The sequence below is a fragment of the Cinclus cinclus genome, chromosome 1, assembly GCF_963662255.1.
Source record: "Cinclus cinclus chromosome 1, bCinCin1.1, whole genome shotgun sequence".
Lineage (NCBI taxonomy): Eukaryota > Metazoa > Chordata > Aves > Passeriformes > Cinclidae > Cinclus > Cinclus cinclus.
Genome location: NC_085046.1, coordinates 62,983,182 through 62,999,242, shown reverse-complemented (window position 1 = coordinate 62,999,242; position 16,061 = coordinate 62,983,182). Strand labels below are relative to the sequence as shown.

Below are 16,061 nucleotides of genomic sequence, written 5' to 3'. Positions count from 1 at the left end.
TAACCTCTTAACATTCTATGATAATAGACCCCAACAAACTATGACTGTTGGGTATTAAGCCTTTGTGACCAAATGGAGAAACACATCCGCCTTCAGTTCATATTTCTTGCCTCCTAAATATACAGGTCACCCACGATGGTGGGCCGTGTTTAAAAGTGACTCTTTAAAAGTGACTGAAACACCCTTGCGTTTTCCCTAATGACTTGCCTTTTGGTAGGGAGCAGGTGTTTTATAAGGTACTTTGGACAGAATTTGGAATTTTGATGAAAATTTAAATGGTGTTAGGTCCTTAGAAGTACATAAAATTATCCATTGCTTAATCAGCTATACACACACACACACACACAGGCTTTTTCCAGCAGAAGAGACTGAATCACATCTCTACCTTATTTGATGTAATTATGCTGGTTGTAAAATAAAATGCAATCAATATGGAGTTTTTCTGGGTTTATTTGCTGTATGTAGCATACAAAACCAAGTGGTAGGTTATCTCTGAATTTTTATTTCAAGTATCCTATACATATTTAAATTTAAAATTTACAGGGGGTAAAAAGGCAATGTGTGAACTTTACTATGTTCTAAGTCATTTGCATATCCCCTATGACTAGAAGTCATTCTGGTCAGGAGCCTCTTGGACTCTAGCAGTGCAGACCTCTACCCTGCTCACAGAGCCAGTGCTGAGTGATACACAGCTTTCTTCCCATCAACACTTCAAAATTAGTCAAAGGATTACAGAAAGATCATTTTGTCAACAGCCTGGAATTCCAAGCTGCATTAAAAATTCTAATGTTGCTGGTCAGTTCTTGAGGTATTTTTTTTAAGACTGTGTTCTTCAGGGTATGCAAGTTCTGATGTTTGGGGTCAAATTCTGACATTATGGCATAAGTAACCACAGTCACTTTAGACTCCTCTTCCTTCACCTTCTGTACTAGCAGCCCAAAAGAAGGAGGTCCCTTGGATCCAGGGCCTAAGATCACTTGCATTTTGGTCCAAAAGGACAAATCTCTCCCCTTCATTGTATGCCTAAGTTCAGCTTTTCTCATGTCCTTTTTTGCATACATGTGCTGCCAACACCAAAAGCTTGTATGTCCCATCTTCCATTCCTGCATCTCATAGGTAACTTAGTACATCCTAAAGACATGGCTGGTTGATTTCTTCCAAGCCATGGCTTTGGTCCTTGCTCATGTAACCTGGCTGATATAACTGTTGCATACGTTTGGCTCCTTGTTTTGTAAACCACACAATAAGTAATCTTCCATGTCCTTAATATCACAAGTCTTCTTCATTCTTATTTAAGATTAACAGTCTCATTGAAGCTTAGATTAACAGTCCAGTGAACAGCTTCACCTGCTGGTTTTGCACAGCCATGGCCTCCCTATAACTCAGTCTCCATATTAGGAGCATATTCTTGCTCAGAAAAAGAGGGCTTCACAGCAGAGTGAAATTTGATACCAACCTCATAACAGCATTGTGACATGTCATGTAGTTGTAAAGGTGTTTCTTAGCTGACTAACTCTCAAAAGTTACCATAGTGCATAACAGGGCTTGCTGAAGGCTTGTTCCACACAAGCAGGTTGCTGACAAGGTACCTGTACTTTTAGGCTGTTCTGAAGAGACCATACATTAGCATTTATTTCCTCTCCATACCACTCAGCCATCCAGCTTGTGTTTACTGATGAGTCCAGAGAGCCATCAACGTCAACTTAAACAGAACTTGAAGGAAGCTCATTTTTGCAACTGCTGTCACTCTTTAAATGCTGGAAAGTTGTTATTTCGTGTACGTTGATGAGGGTGAGCATGTGCTTCATATCTGGTCTGGGTTTTTGATAACTGGGAGACATACTCTCTTTTCTTAGACATGTCTAAAAGAGAAAACACAAAAACTTAAAACTGAGAATTCCTGTGAAAGGCAGTTTTTTTAAAAAAGCATCTTTTGAAGGTTTTCCTTTTCCTCTTTGCTAACCATAGCTCATTACACGTTTCCCATTTGTTTGTCACTGAAAGCACCCAGTACCAATAAAAGCTGCTGCTTCTTGCTAAACCAATGAACTTTGTAGTACAAAAGCCTTAGTCAAAAAAGAAATTTATATTTGATTCACATTTTCATCTCAACAGGCCTTGCACCAACCTATTGCAAGTGTGCTTCCACCTGCCTTCAATGCAAGCCAGTGCCTGAAATATTTTTATCAAGTTGTCAAAGTAAAGCCCCAGTCCTGCCAACCAGTTGTAAAGTGAATGACGCTGTTGAGTTTAGTGGAGATAAGGCACAATCTTCACTACAGAAGAGGACAAGGCAACCTGTAAGAACTTAACAGGCATTTTAAATAATGAACCTCAGTTGTGAGATCAGGTCGATATTAAATTCTGATGAAAGCTAGGTTGATACCTGAGACAGGGCCTCACCCAAAAGTAAGATACATGTAATTCCACCAGAGCGATTATCCTCACTACACCGCTCTGCTTTTTATAACTGCACCACTAAAACTGGGACCTTTTTTTATGTAAGGGAAGGAGAGATTTCCATAGAGATCTGAAATTATTTCAGGACACTGAGAACATGGGGCATCTGTCTCTTCTGAGTGCTATCCTTGCTTTCATACTTCCATCCTAACAAATTCCTACAAGACTTATCTCATCAAACTTTGGTCTGAATGGCACAAATTACTGGCAGAATTGTCAATCTAAAAAAGAGACAGGCATAAATTTAATTGCTCCCTGAAGATATACAGAAAGCTACATTTAGTGCAGCCTAATTAGATACGTTCTGATCAACAGTTATGATTCATCTGCTGAGGAGCAAAACAAGAAGGCAAATATGAAACAGGCAGCAAAAGTTAAATCTGACCTCCCAAAATACTGGGGATGATTTTGGTTTGGTTTTTATTACAAATGCAGCCAGTGCTGCACTGTACTGGCACCTAAGATTCCTGCTGCCTCTGAGCCAGGAGGTGCAAACCTCCATGTGAAGGGGTTGACTTCACTGCCACTGCACCCAAAGCATAGTTCTTCTGTGGAGTGAGCTTCCCAAGTATCTCCTCTTCCTTCCTTTCCCAGAGCTACCAGCCATTAGTAAAGGTATGGATAAATTCCCCAGTGAGGCTTTTCTCCATGTATTTTAAAATGTCTGTTTAACAAGAAAGACTTGACTTCACAAAAATGCTTGTCTGACATGGGGTTGTCACCAATTTACGAGTGTGGAAACTGAGGCAAAAAGCAGGTGGACTTGGACATGACAATCATGCCACCCCACAGAGCAATTCCATAGGTGGGGAAGGGCTCCACCTTGGACAAATGCTGTTCCCAGGTACTAAACCAGAAGACATGTTGCTGTGCCCTTAAACTGATATGTAGTTTACACAGAGCAATTGGAAGCAGTGACAGTGCAGGAAAATAACTGATGGTTTGAGTTAGACCAGAGTTAGATCAGGGCACAGCTCTCTTTCTTTGGAACTCCATTCTCATGTACCTGAGTTAAATCATAAATTAAGTACAGACACCAAGTTCAGACCAGCTGTGTTAAAGAAGTGCTAACAGAGAAAATGAGTGAGGGTATTTTGGTTGGTATTGTTTCTTTGCTCATGAGAAAGGGAACTACTTACACAAGTAAAGAAGATGAGCAGCAAGTAAAAAATCCCAAGGCAAGTCAGCATGAAGAGCTCGCCTTTGTATTTCTTTAGTTTGTCCTCTCCTATTCCAGGGCAACCTAAAATGTAAAGTAAGGTGTTACATTGCTCCCAAGCTTGTAAAATATTTTGAAATTTACCTTCCTGACAAGCCATGCAGAGCATGGGACAGTCAAATCTCTCCACTGTACCTGTTACTTTTAATGTGACTGTGCTGGTCAGGTTGCCTTCTCCATTCTGCCCCCGCAAAGTGCACTTGTACGTCCCACTGTTCCAGCTGGTAGCGTTTGTGATCCTCAGTGAAAAGGAGGTGTCATTGGAGAGCTCCAAGGACCCCCCAGATTCTCGTGGATAGTGAGATTCCACATCAAGGACTTCCCATGCTATACCTTCACGGTCTCCAGCCATCTGGAAAACACAAATATATTTCTCTTCTTGGGCAACAGTATCATCCTCAGTTTTAGGGTAAAGAAAATTTTAAAGCTGGCTTATAGCTGAAAATGCAGAGGCTGAAGAGAGGCAGGGGAACACAACCTCAAACCCATTTAATATGTTCATGCTTGCAATCCAAAAGTATATGGGGCCTTGCTTAAATGGACTCTGTCTATAAATAGGAATTACAGAACTATTCTGTAATAACTTCTTAAGCTGCCTCACCTGGACAGCAACATGACAGAAGGCAGGGGTAGCAGAGACCCCAGAAGAGTTCAGACAGAGACAGTCCATGCAGATGGAGCAGAGGCAGCAAGGGGCAGCCCTACCCAGGTGCTTAGTGGTGGCTCTGGAGACAAGAGGTGGCCAGGAGAGCATGGCAGCAGACAGGGAAGCCCTGCTGCTGCCTGTGCTTGCCCTGCCAGCACACCTTCTGCCATGCAGAGGTGACAATTAAACCTGCTCACCCACCAAATGTGCCACTGCACGAGGGCTCTGCCAAGCACTGGCTGGAATCCTCCCAGCTGCTCCACAGCCCAGAGTTCCCTGTGGGAATGCAGCCCTGGAAACTGCACTTTCCTGTGCCAGTTTCTGTGTAGCTGACCCCTGAAACCATGCTGCCTCTCTGGAGGAATGGAAGTTTTCCCCCCACCCCACTTCCCTCCCTTCCACTCATGACTGGAACCAAAGAACAAAAAATTGCTTCAACTCCTACAGATTCGGTTGTGTGAAGGTCACAAGCAGGTTCTGCTGCACTTGGGGAGTATTTGTATGTTGAATTTCTTAATTGTAACCAGAAGAGCTACATTCCTTGGCTTTGCTGAGAGGCTGCTGGAGGAATGAAGTGTATTCCCAGAACAGCTCATACTGCAGGGCGATAGGATGCACTGAAAATGACAATTGGCTGGGAACCACCAAGAAAAGAGAAATCACTAAGCTGATTTGAAAGATGGAAGAAGGGTTTGAATTAGCCTGTGTCCATTCTCATTCATCGAAGTTGCTCCCTGGGATTCGAGGCAGCATGCCTTCCATAAAGGTTTCCCAAGTAAGGAATTCAATCTTTCTGTGGACCTGCAGAGCCAGAGCCAGCTCATAAGTCCAAGGCTCAGCATTTCAGCCAAACATATAACTAATGTAAGCCAAGGCTTTTTTATTATTATTATTATTTTATTTTAATAGACACATTTTTGGGTCATATGTTGGTGCTTGCTTTCTATCAGCATAGCTACTGCATCAGGGTATACCAGTTACACTGTAAGTTACTAAAATTAACACAACTTTCCCATACTGAGGCTAGGAGTATCTGGTTTGCCTTTCATGGGTTTGCAGGGGGAAAGCACACTCAATAGTCTGGAGAGAAGTATGGGTCTGATGCTCCCTTATACATTGCTATTTTGCAGCCTAAAATGATGTAAAACAAACTGCAGTTTGGGGAACTTTTCAGGAACTGAAGAATGAGACTAAGCACAAGATTTCCTTAATTGTAATGATTCTTTCTCAGAAAAGTTTTGCGTTTTTTAGTGCATCAACTGAAACACAGCAGTAATTTCCTGGGGCTTTCCACACTTTACCCAGAAAGAAGGAAGAATCTTTCCCTTAATCCCCCAGTAAATTTACAACAGCTTCTCTCTCTTATTACACTCAGCCCCAAGCAGCTACAAGACAAGCAGAAAGTATGGTGGTTTTCAGGCTGTAAGGACTTCACTGTGCTACAGGGATTTAGGTATTTTCAGGCCTTGCGCATTGTCGGAGATGTGGCCAGAGGAATTCCAATACCCAGGCTGGGCTCAGCTCTGGTTACAACTAGGTCAATAGTAGTTAAGTGGATATAGTTGACCTCCCTCAGATCTAATTTTTGCCACTCTCCCTTCCCTTACCACCCCCTTCCCCAGTGAAATTTAAAACTGCCTACGGGGCAATAAAAGGAACCAGCCTGGCTGCCCTTTGCATTGCCCTAAATTGCAGATAGGAGGTCTGAGCTACACACAAAAAAATTAGATTTGTTTAGGAATTTTTTTGTTTTGTTTTTTCCTTTCATTTACTGGCAGCATAAATAATTGCTGTCTTGGGTGGTAAATGGTGGTGTGATTCTTGCGGCTGAGATCTGGGAATGAGAAAACACTTTGATCTTTCTGTATGCAATTGCAATCAGCACTGTTCATATTAGGAAGAACTCAATTAAGTCCATGCATCCCATGCCTGACCATGCACTTATTCCAAGTGAGATTTTGGGTAAATGATTTAACTTCCCATTTCATGGGAGCAGTGAGGGATAGGATTGATTATTGCCTCCAAAGCTTTTTAAGGTGCTTGGTTGCTGTTGCAAGCACAATGACTGTGACCCCGCAGACAAGACTGTCAGTATTTTGCCTTCGACATGCTCTCTGTAAGGCAAAGCAGCATCATGAAACAGCACTAACATGCTTTTCCCCAAAACAAGAAGAAAAAGTTACTTTGTGGCCTCATCGGGCTCCCTCACTTGCAGAGAAACCACTGGTGATCTGGACGGGGGTTGTGAACCTTGAGTTTGGGGAGGAGGAGGAAGGGGTCATTTGTGTGGGTTTAATTCGGGGTTTGCACACCTTTTTTCCTCCATTAAATCTCATTGCTGAAGGGCAAGGGCAAGCAAGGCAGTCTGCAGGGGTGCTGTGTGCCCAGGAGCATTCCAACATTTTTTAGGCTGCAGAGACATCTGGTGGCATTTTTCCAGCCTCTGCAGGCAGTGCATCCACCCCTACTCAGAGGTCACAGCAGCCTTTTCTCTGATACCTGAATCAAGCCTTTTTCTACAGCAATCTTATGTCCTGTCATCTTATTTCAAAACAAAACAAAAAAGAGAAACTAAACAAAAAGAAACAAACAAAAAACAACACAAACTAACCCCCTCCCTTTTTAAATTCTCTACATAGCGAGAAAAAATCTGAGTGAATTTGCAGAGTGCACCCTCATATCCCAGCCGCATAAAAGGAAGCCCATGAGATGTTCAGTAAGTAAGGTCATCGTTCTGCCTCTTGCTCTATTCAAGACAACCTCTTTCCCACCCCAAATTTAATTAGAATTACAAAAATGCCACTTTGCTTGCCACCTCCTGTGAATCACTTGGCAGTCTCTCTCACTGGACAGATCATTTTGCGGCTCAAGCTTCTATGATAAACCAGCCCTAATTCATGCCAAGTGTCCTTCAGGTGATACCACAGCCCAAGGTAAATGCTGGGGGTTTTACCTAATTAATTCCACACAAGCTTAGGGGGATCAAAGCAGCGCTGCCAGAGACAGCAATCCACTTGTGCAGGGATCATCTTCTTCTTTAATCAGTGAAAAAAATCTTTTCTTCCCACGTTTCATTTGTGTTTGGCTTCCCTTACACCTCACTGCTGAGCAAACTGCAGCATGGCAGCTTCCCCTGCTCCCCACATCCAATTAGAGGAGAAAACGTAGGAGATCAGTTCCTTCTCCCATGTTTCCTGCTAATGGCTTGACCAAGATTCAAAAGGCAAATCTTGACTTGTGTGGGGACAGATAGAAAATTCCACTAAATCTATTTTTATAAAAAGGGCCTTCTTACCATGCAGTTTGCTGGGTGTTAATTCCCCCAGAATTTTGCTGTGGAACAGGGACTTGCTGGCAACATAATTCTGCCTATCTGCATAAAACTACCCATTAAAAAATTTTTAAAAAAACAGAAGAATTGTGAGTTTATGTTTAATGTCACATGTGCATTGTCCTTCAGCAATGTCTGTGGCAGATTTTCAGAAATCACCTGGCAGAATATCTTCAGCAGATGCTGAAGTGAGATGATCCTTCCCCTCTGTTCAGCCCCTGCTGAGACACCCTAGAGTGCTGGGCTCTGTGCTGGGCTCCCAGGGCAAGACAGGCATGGCCATATCCCTCCTTCACTGGAGGGAGTCCAGTGAAGGGTCACAAAGATGAATGGAGCACCTGGATGAATAATATCTTGGAGCTCCTGACAGGAGCAGAAGGTGGAAGAGATAGCTCAGCCTGGAGGAGACCAGGCTCAGGATCATCTTACTAGTATTGATTCAACCTGATTAACAGGGGGCTATAGAAACTGAAGCTGGAATCTTCTCAGTGGCCTTCAGAGAAAAGAAAAGAGGCAATGGGCAAGGACTGAAATTCAGTCAAAAGAAAGCAAAAGAAAAATCCTTTTTACTGTAGGGGTGGCTTAACAGGTTGAATGGCCTGCCCAGAAAGGATATGGAATCTCCATCCTTTGAGATTTTCAGGACTAAACTGGACACAGCCTTGAAGAGCCAGCTGTAGATGTCAGTTTTTAGTGTGTTTAATTTAAAGTTATTCTAGTTCCCAAAATCTTGGAAACACATGGTCTGAAGAGGTTGTGATTCTCCTACATACATTCTCTAGTCAACTGACTGATTTCTATTAAGTTTCTCCTAGCCCACAGCTTTTTGATAAGAACACTGGTGGTGATATGTTTGCTTGAAAATACCACTGAATGGATATATATCTGTTCTCTGACTGGATGAATTATGGGAAATAGGTAGAATAACAAGGCCCCCAAAATGTAAGCGCTCGTCAGCAAGTACTTCTTTTTCAGAGAACTAAAAACAAGGTGGAAGAAGGAGGAGGAACACTTTGCTCAGTTCTAGCTGGCTAAGTTTTAGCTGTGGTTTTGAAAACTGCTAGAACATCACATGGTAGTAAATAAATGGGCAATTCACCCATGCTGTAGTGCTCACACCCAGCTAATCAATTAATATTTAGTTTTATCATGACTATGTGAGAGTAAGCAGTTCTCACATTAACTCATGTTCTCTGCTCTCATTAAATACCTATTCTTGTCAAACTTTTCCCACACTAAGGTGGTACACTGTCTTCCAGGTAAATCAAAGTGCCAATATAAACCACTTTTCCCATAGAAGAAATTTTTTATTTCAGCAAAACTGGTTGAGGTCCAAAACAGATGTCAGTTTAAAGGTGGAACATATTAACATCAGATTATTTTCTAGTGAGGGTGAGATAATTGTAAAAATGGTATTGTTTAAAATTATGCCAGGCATAATGGCCAAGTTGAAATTTCTGACTGTTATAGAGAGTTAAAAATCTACATAACGGCCAGAAGGAATTTATTTTCTGAAGCAAAATACATAGAATTCTGGCAATGCCCAATAGCCAACATGTAATGAAACACAACTGAGCTGAAACTGCATAATAGGTATATTTTTCATCACAAAAATGCTTCCACATTCTATTAATGCTAAGGGTGCATCCATATGGTTCCTATATAATGTCATGTAGACATACCAAACTTAAATTTGAAAATAACATACATAAATTGTGGGCACATGTGAGTGAACTCAAAGTGTGCTGTAAAAAGGGGGTGGGGGGAGGGGGAATGAGGAAAGAAAATCCAAAATCCAACCCCAAAACACCAGTGAAGGAACTATGTGTGACATATGAGCCAGCTGGAAAAGCCCCTTGACTCACACAGAGTCTTTATTGTTTAGTTGGTTTGGCTTGGTTTGATATTTTTTAGCTAAGGGCATCCAGCCTTAGCTCATGTCAGACAAAAGAATTGTTTTGGTCATTAAATCATTTCCACTGCTCCCTTCCTGTCTAAATCATCAATGTGATGAAACTGCTTGGGGATGAATAGATGTCTGAGGAGCATTGGACTGCATTTCTTTGCTTAGGTTAAAAATTCAGCTGAAGTAATTTAGGAAGTATTTGCCTATGCTAATATATCACAGCTATGCAGTTTTAGCAAAAGTAGTTTCCTTTGAAGGAAAGTACAGCCAATATTATATGTCTAAAATGTTTATTTTTATTTTTTATATGACTTCCCCCTCTTATTCTGCCATAATTTTATATCTTTCAGGGAAGTGCTATAAAGTTAACAGATTTCTCTCAATTGAAGCACAGCCTTCTTTCCTCTTCCTCAAGATTTCTTTTAGATTAAGACTCTTCTGTCTATCATATGAAGCAAATAGTGTAATATCCACCGGGATTTTATTTGTGTGTGTTTAAACTTGATTTTCAAACTGGATTTAAAGTGATAATTATGGGGGTTTACAAAGTGGTTCTCATTTTCAATGTATTGCACAAAAAGAAACTGTTCCGTTTTCAACAGTCCCACAAGGCAGAAAGATAAGTAAAGTTCCATTGCCCAGATTCCTGTCTTGTAGGTGGGCCCTAGAGATTCAAACCAGCATTTCCACAGACACTTCCCAGCACCTGGGGGCTTAGGCAAAGAAGACCCAGTTTTCAGTTCTCAGCTGGCAAACTTCCACACTGCTCATATAAGGGTTTATGGCATCCAGGCTGCCCAGCACTCCTAAGAACGTACCGTACTTTAAGACTATCATCATTACTAATTCTTTTCCACGGTCTCATAGTGAATTGAATGAGAGCTGCATCAGGCTGGAAGAGGACGTGGTGCTCTACCTTCTCCCCAGTGTGTTCAGCCAGCCTACTTCATATCTTTTAAAGTAAAAATCATTTTGTCCGAGCGGACTAACTGTGGTCCTGATTCTGCACAGAACTACTTCCACAGGTAACTTCCTGCATAATAATAATTTAGCTCCAATGATCCTGGATGCACAGCAGGTCAAACACATCCATGCTTCCATGCTATTTTTTTTTTTTCAGTATGAGACATTACCAAAAGCAAAGGAATTGAATGCAAACCTTCTTTATTGCACTCAGTTGGATTTTGACACCAGAATATTAACTCTATTAGACAATTATTTCTCTATACAGCAAATACTTCTGAATTACAACCTTTGTTTTTTAGCAGATTGTAACAAACTGGCCCTTAACTGGTCTGAGTACACAGAGGTGCCAGTGGAAAGGAGGGGCTTGGTCACAGAACATTCACCCTGTGCAAACAGCTGCACAAGCAGCACCGTAACATTGCCACCATGATTTTTTTTAAAGCAACAGAAGCAAAGGTTAATTGCTTGCATTTACTTCACAGTTCAAAGTGACCTCACACAAAAGATTTCGCCTAACAGCTGCTTGAACTTTACGGCCTGAAATTTCATACAATTTGTTGCAATTACCTTTTAATTAGTCCTTTGGGGTTATATGTGGTGTTTATTGATTAATCCTTCAATAGTTGTTTTTAAATAACAGAGTAATTACCTGTGTTGGGTGAGGGAATGGTGGAGTGTGCTACTATTCCATCACCCTCCTGTGCAGTGTTGAGTGGGGACAGCAGCACAGAGTGAGAGTGTAGGGATGGGAGGAGAAAGATCTTCAAGCTGTTGCTTATTTAGCTAGCCCCACAAGTAGAAGTATTGGTTCAGCACAAAACACTGAGCCTAGATTGTTTTTCCCCATGGAGAATCAGGCTTTTTAGATTCGGCACTCTGCTTTTCCTAATACAGCTGCAGCTGTGACTTGGGCTGGTGTCACTGCCTGCCTGTCCCCACTTGCCACCTCTCTCATGGGACAAGCAAACAGAAGACTGCAGTACCATGGTTGGTGCCATCAGACCCTGAGGACTGTGGCAAGAGCTGACATTAGCAAGACTTTTGTTACTTTTTGTGCCAGAAGAGGAAATAAGTGAGAGGTTCTGTCATGCTGGACGCTGGAAAGCCAATCTTTTCCTGAGCAAAGCAGTTGAAGCAGGAAGAACAAGGAGACTATGGCGAGAGCAGGGATTGTAGGGACAGAGCAGGGGACGTGCAGTGGAACTCTAGACTGTGACATCATGTCTGCTGCAAGGGGAAGCAGCACCAGAGAGGGCCCCCACAAAAGACACCATCAAATATCACCCTCCTATGCATTTGCAGTCATTTAGTGCTCAGGTGGAACTGCAAACTGCTACAGGGCAACACAGAATTGGGTTTATAGGCTTTCCTTATAAGTCTTCATCAGGGAATGGCTTTTGGCTGCTGTTTGCTGCTTGGCTCTCCCAACTCCCACTGAATTTGGGGAAGAACGTGCTTCTGGAGGACCCCTACACTTCAGCCTGCTTTTGTTTCTGTTGACTTCCAACAAGTCAACATGCTATGGGGGAAACTTTCCTGGGATCTACTCAGCCTTTCTGTTTATTCCTCCCCCACCCCCTACCACTTCTGCTCAACTCCTCTAGGTCCACCAGACAGCATGGTTTGCCTTCCATGAGCTCCCTGCCCTTCCTGGACACTGTGAGAGAAAGGGAGCCTTCAATATTAGCACATATCCAGATGGGAAATACAGATCCTTATACAGCTTTTGAGGCAGAAAACAAAAAATAATAAGTTGACTCATATTCCATATCCCATAGTAAAGTTCAGCTAAAAGCATTATTCTCTCTGTCTACCACCTGTACTTAGTTCAATAGTTTAGAAAAAGATGCTGCACTTGATGGGTTGGCAGTCAGATGTTCAAAACAGCTCTTTTGAGGTGCAGTTGTCCTCTAGTCTGTAGGCACATGCTCATTGTTGTACCAGCAATGGAACTCAGATGCATTGCAAGTTTCAACCTCACAAGCTGCATCTAATAACAAACGCTGTTGGTTTATTATAGGAAATGAGTTTAAAACTGTATGTGACCGAACTGAGGAAGCCAAGGCTGTGGCTTTAGGTTCTGGCAGAGATAAATTAACGGTTTTCAACACCCGTAAATAGGGTTTTTTTCCTCTTCCCTTCCATTGCTCTAACATCACATGGGAAAGTAATTCAGCCCTGTAACCCGCAAAATCTTTATTCACGGATTGATTTTCCACTATTATAACAAGCAACAGAGAGTTGACTTAACAGCTAACAAGAGGACCACCAGGAGTGGCCCATGATAAGCATCAGGAGTGTATGGCTGGGAGTGGGGAATGGATGAGCTCTCCATCTGCCTTCTGCTCACACCCTGCCCTTACGCCCACCCCACTAGGTCAAATCTTCCTAAAGAATAGCGAGCACTTTTTTAGTTCTTCTATTTCAAAGGAAAAAAATATTCTCCTATTTAGAGGGGATTAAGCAAGAGCAACATCATTGATATAGCAAAGTTAAATACCTTTTTTCTTTTCCTATGAAGAAAATCCTGAAAGAGTTCTCTTTGCAGTAGTATTTGTCAGGTTGTACATTGGGCATCACCTAAATTTTGATCCGCAGAAGCCAGCAATAATCAGATAGAAAAGCAGGCCAATTCAGGGAATCACGGTCAAATAGCCTGTCTCCAATGACATGGAAGAGGCCTGTTCCCCATGGTCAGCTCAAAAGTTTGCCGTGCTGCCTTCCCTCTGCGGCACTAACAGGAGAGTTCCTCTGCAGAAAGCAACCCATTTCATACAAGACAAGCCAGTATCAGGTAGGAAAGCAAAGCAGACTACTCCAGTAACTTAGGCTTTTTTCTTACTTTATACCAAGACGCTGTCTGGTAGGAGATTGAGGAGTCCTGAAGCGCCTTACAGGGCAGCACCACTTCCTCAGCACACCTCACAGCAACATCTGGGATCATCACAGAAGTCCCACGGATCAAGCACCAAACTGCAAAGCACAGGTAAACATCACCTTTAAAAGAGATTGCTTACACACTCCTTCCTGTCTTCCCAAAACATATCCCCACAAAACAAACATGAAAGACCAGAAGGAAAATTGCGGGGCTGCCCACTTACCATTGCACAGGATGATGAGCAGAGCACAGACTCCCAAAGACATGGCTTTTATTGCTCCAGATCACAGAGCAGCAACAGCGTGCAAGATGGACTGTGAGAGCAGAGTGAAGCTGTGACTGCTTTTAGAGTGATATTTCTGAAGGCAGACTGGGGAATCCCCCAGACTTATCTTGAGGTTTTTCGTCATAGGGAAAATCCCTACATGTATGAACCAAGGCTTCTCCCCTTAAATCTGTGAGGCCACTCCCATTTCTGCAAGCACTTGCACTGATAGCAACTCGCCTCCCTTTTTTCTTTTTTTCTCTCCCTCTGTATTGATCTGAACAGAGTTAAGGTGACCGAGGGGCACTGTGGGTTGGTGTGAAGGCCATCAAAATCAGCACTGAGCAAATATCTCTTGAGTGACAAAATGTCAGGGGAAAGGGCTTGTCAGCTCAAAATCCCCCCTCAACCTTCTCTCTGCAGCTCTAAGAGCACAGTGCCTGTGCAAAGGCTGGCCTTATGATGTGACATTTCTGAAACCACATTTAAGACCTCAGGTCACAGCGCCATGGAAACACTTTGACTTGGAGCTAAGGGCTAAACAGGAATTATCAGCGTGGCTGATAAAACGAACTGTATTTCAATAGAGTTACACATTTAACTCTGCAGGTAGGCACACATGAGCTAGAACATTATCTCTTCTTAACATATTTTGTTATTTTCAAGGCAAACGAAGGCATCTGGAGTGTCACAACTTTACAAATTATATGCTGGAATATTTCATCCTGGAAAAAAGTCAAGGCAGCTCCCAGAAGATGAACTATTTGGACATCCCCTCTAGATATCTGGAGGGGGGAGGGGAAATCCTTTCCCTGTGATCTGTGAGAGCCATTTACCCCTGGAGAATTTTTGAGGAAGTCCAAGGTCGATCAGAGAAGCATTTGCAAATCCTGAAACTGAAAGTTGCTGATGTTATTTTCAGCCTATCATTGTGGTTGATGTCTTTAGGCTACCGAGATCATCATGGAGAGAAACTATTTAGGGGAGGGGTGGGGGGATTAAGATTTGATGGGTGGAGAATGTATAGTCAGCCCCTTTTCAAAACCAGGGCTCTGGAAGCCACTCCAGTCTGGACACCCTAAATCCAAATCATCTCTAGAAAACTTTGTGAGAAGTCAGTTTGAGAAGTGTTCATCATGCAAAAGTCCTACTCAGATGGGAAACTCCAGTTTTGGAAACTCCAGTTTGTTCTGTGAAGAAAGTCAGACAGCAATTTCATTGGGGACCTCACTGTTTAAATAGCCCACTTATTTTTAAAGCTTTTTTGCTTCTCTCTTCATTGACCATAATGGTAAATGTAACAGCTCTAAGCCTTATTTTTCTCTTTATGTTTTCTGGTTTCAAGGACCAGGACTTCAATCTATTACTTAGAAAGTACAAGTGAAATATAAAACCCAGTGGTTCTCCTGAGAGTGAGAGAAAATCACTGCTTTCTCCTGTGTGAAATAATAGAGTCCTTGAGAAGATAGAATTGGAGGGGGGGGGCGGGGTGAGTGTTGAATCTTGGAGAGAAGAGGGCTCCAGTTAATACATTTCACATCTGTTCTTCACTAAAATGATGATTTTCTGCCCCCATGTGTCAGTCACACATCAAGCCCATCTCCAGGAAGGGCACTCAACTTTCACCCAAGGGCCTCTTTCTGTGAGTCCTGCAGAGCTACGTTTATCCTTCACAAACCCGTAAAGAGGCACAACCTGTCTCTGTCTCCCTTTCCATCACAAGGAAGCCCCCATGAGCAAACAACAGCAAGCTCTGCCCTTGCTGTGGGTCAGCCCACAGCAGCCCTTCCCCTGGTGGCCTGGCCAGCAGCAGCCAGGGGGGCTGTGGCAAGCCTGAGCTTAGGCTCACAAGTTTGCCCACACAGAAGTGCACTGAAGGTAAGCATAAAGGGCCAGGCTTCAGCGCTGGGAAATGTCCATACCACACACACACTTGCCAGGGTGATGTTAAACAACATTCTTCCTCAGTTAGTTAAAATACAGGGCTCTTAAAAACACAGGGGTTTTCCCTCCAGGACAGGCATAACTTCAAGGAAAACAACCCTTTTCCTGCAGAAGTATTTGCAAACTCATCTGCTGTTCCACAGCGCACTGCGTGAAGCAGGAGAGCAAGATACAAAACAACAAAAACTGAAACTCCCTTTGTTAGGAAAGGAGAAATAATTTGGTTTCTAAATTTTCCCTGGTAGAGATTTTTTCTTTAGGGAAACTTTGAACTGGGCTGTACTTTCCATCCTAACTTTTAATATCCTTTCTATGGTTTCAAATATCAAGTCTATTGTCTCTGGAGCCCTGGAAGAGATTCACTGAGCAGTGGAAGCAATGGGAGCTCTGCAGCATGGGTCCAGGTGTGGGATTGAAGATTGAAGAGGTAGTGATTGCCTGTCAGC

General features: G+C 42.6%; 1 protein-coding gene across 1 annotated transcript; it reads right to left on the bottom strand.

Annotated features, from left to right (window-relative positions):
- Window positions 1-1,703: 1,703 nt before the first annotated feature.
- CD83 (CD83 molecule) lies at window positions 1,704-13,672 on the bottom strand. Its single transcript, XM_062498804.1, has 5 exons — window positions 13,630-13,672; window positions 13,371-13,501; window positions 3,815-4,031; window positions 3,600-3,703; window positions 1,704-1,862 (listed from the first exon to the last, which is right to left on the bottom strand). The coding sequence occupies exons 1-5, from the start codon at window positions 13,670-13,672 to the stop codon at window positions 1,704-1,706; spliced, it is 654 nt and encodes a 217-aa protein (XP_062354788.1).
- Window positions 13,673-16,061: the final 2,389 nt, after the last annotated feature.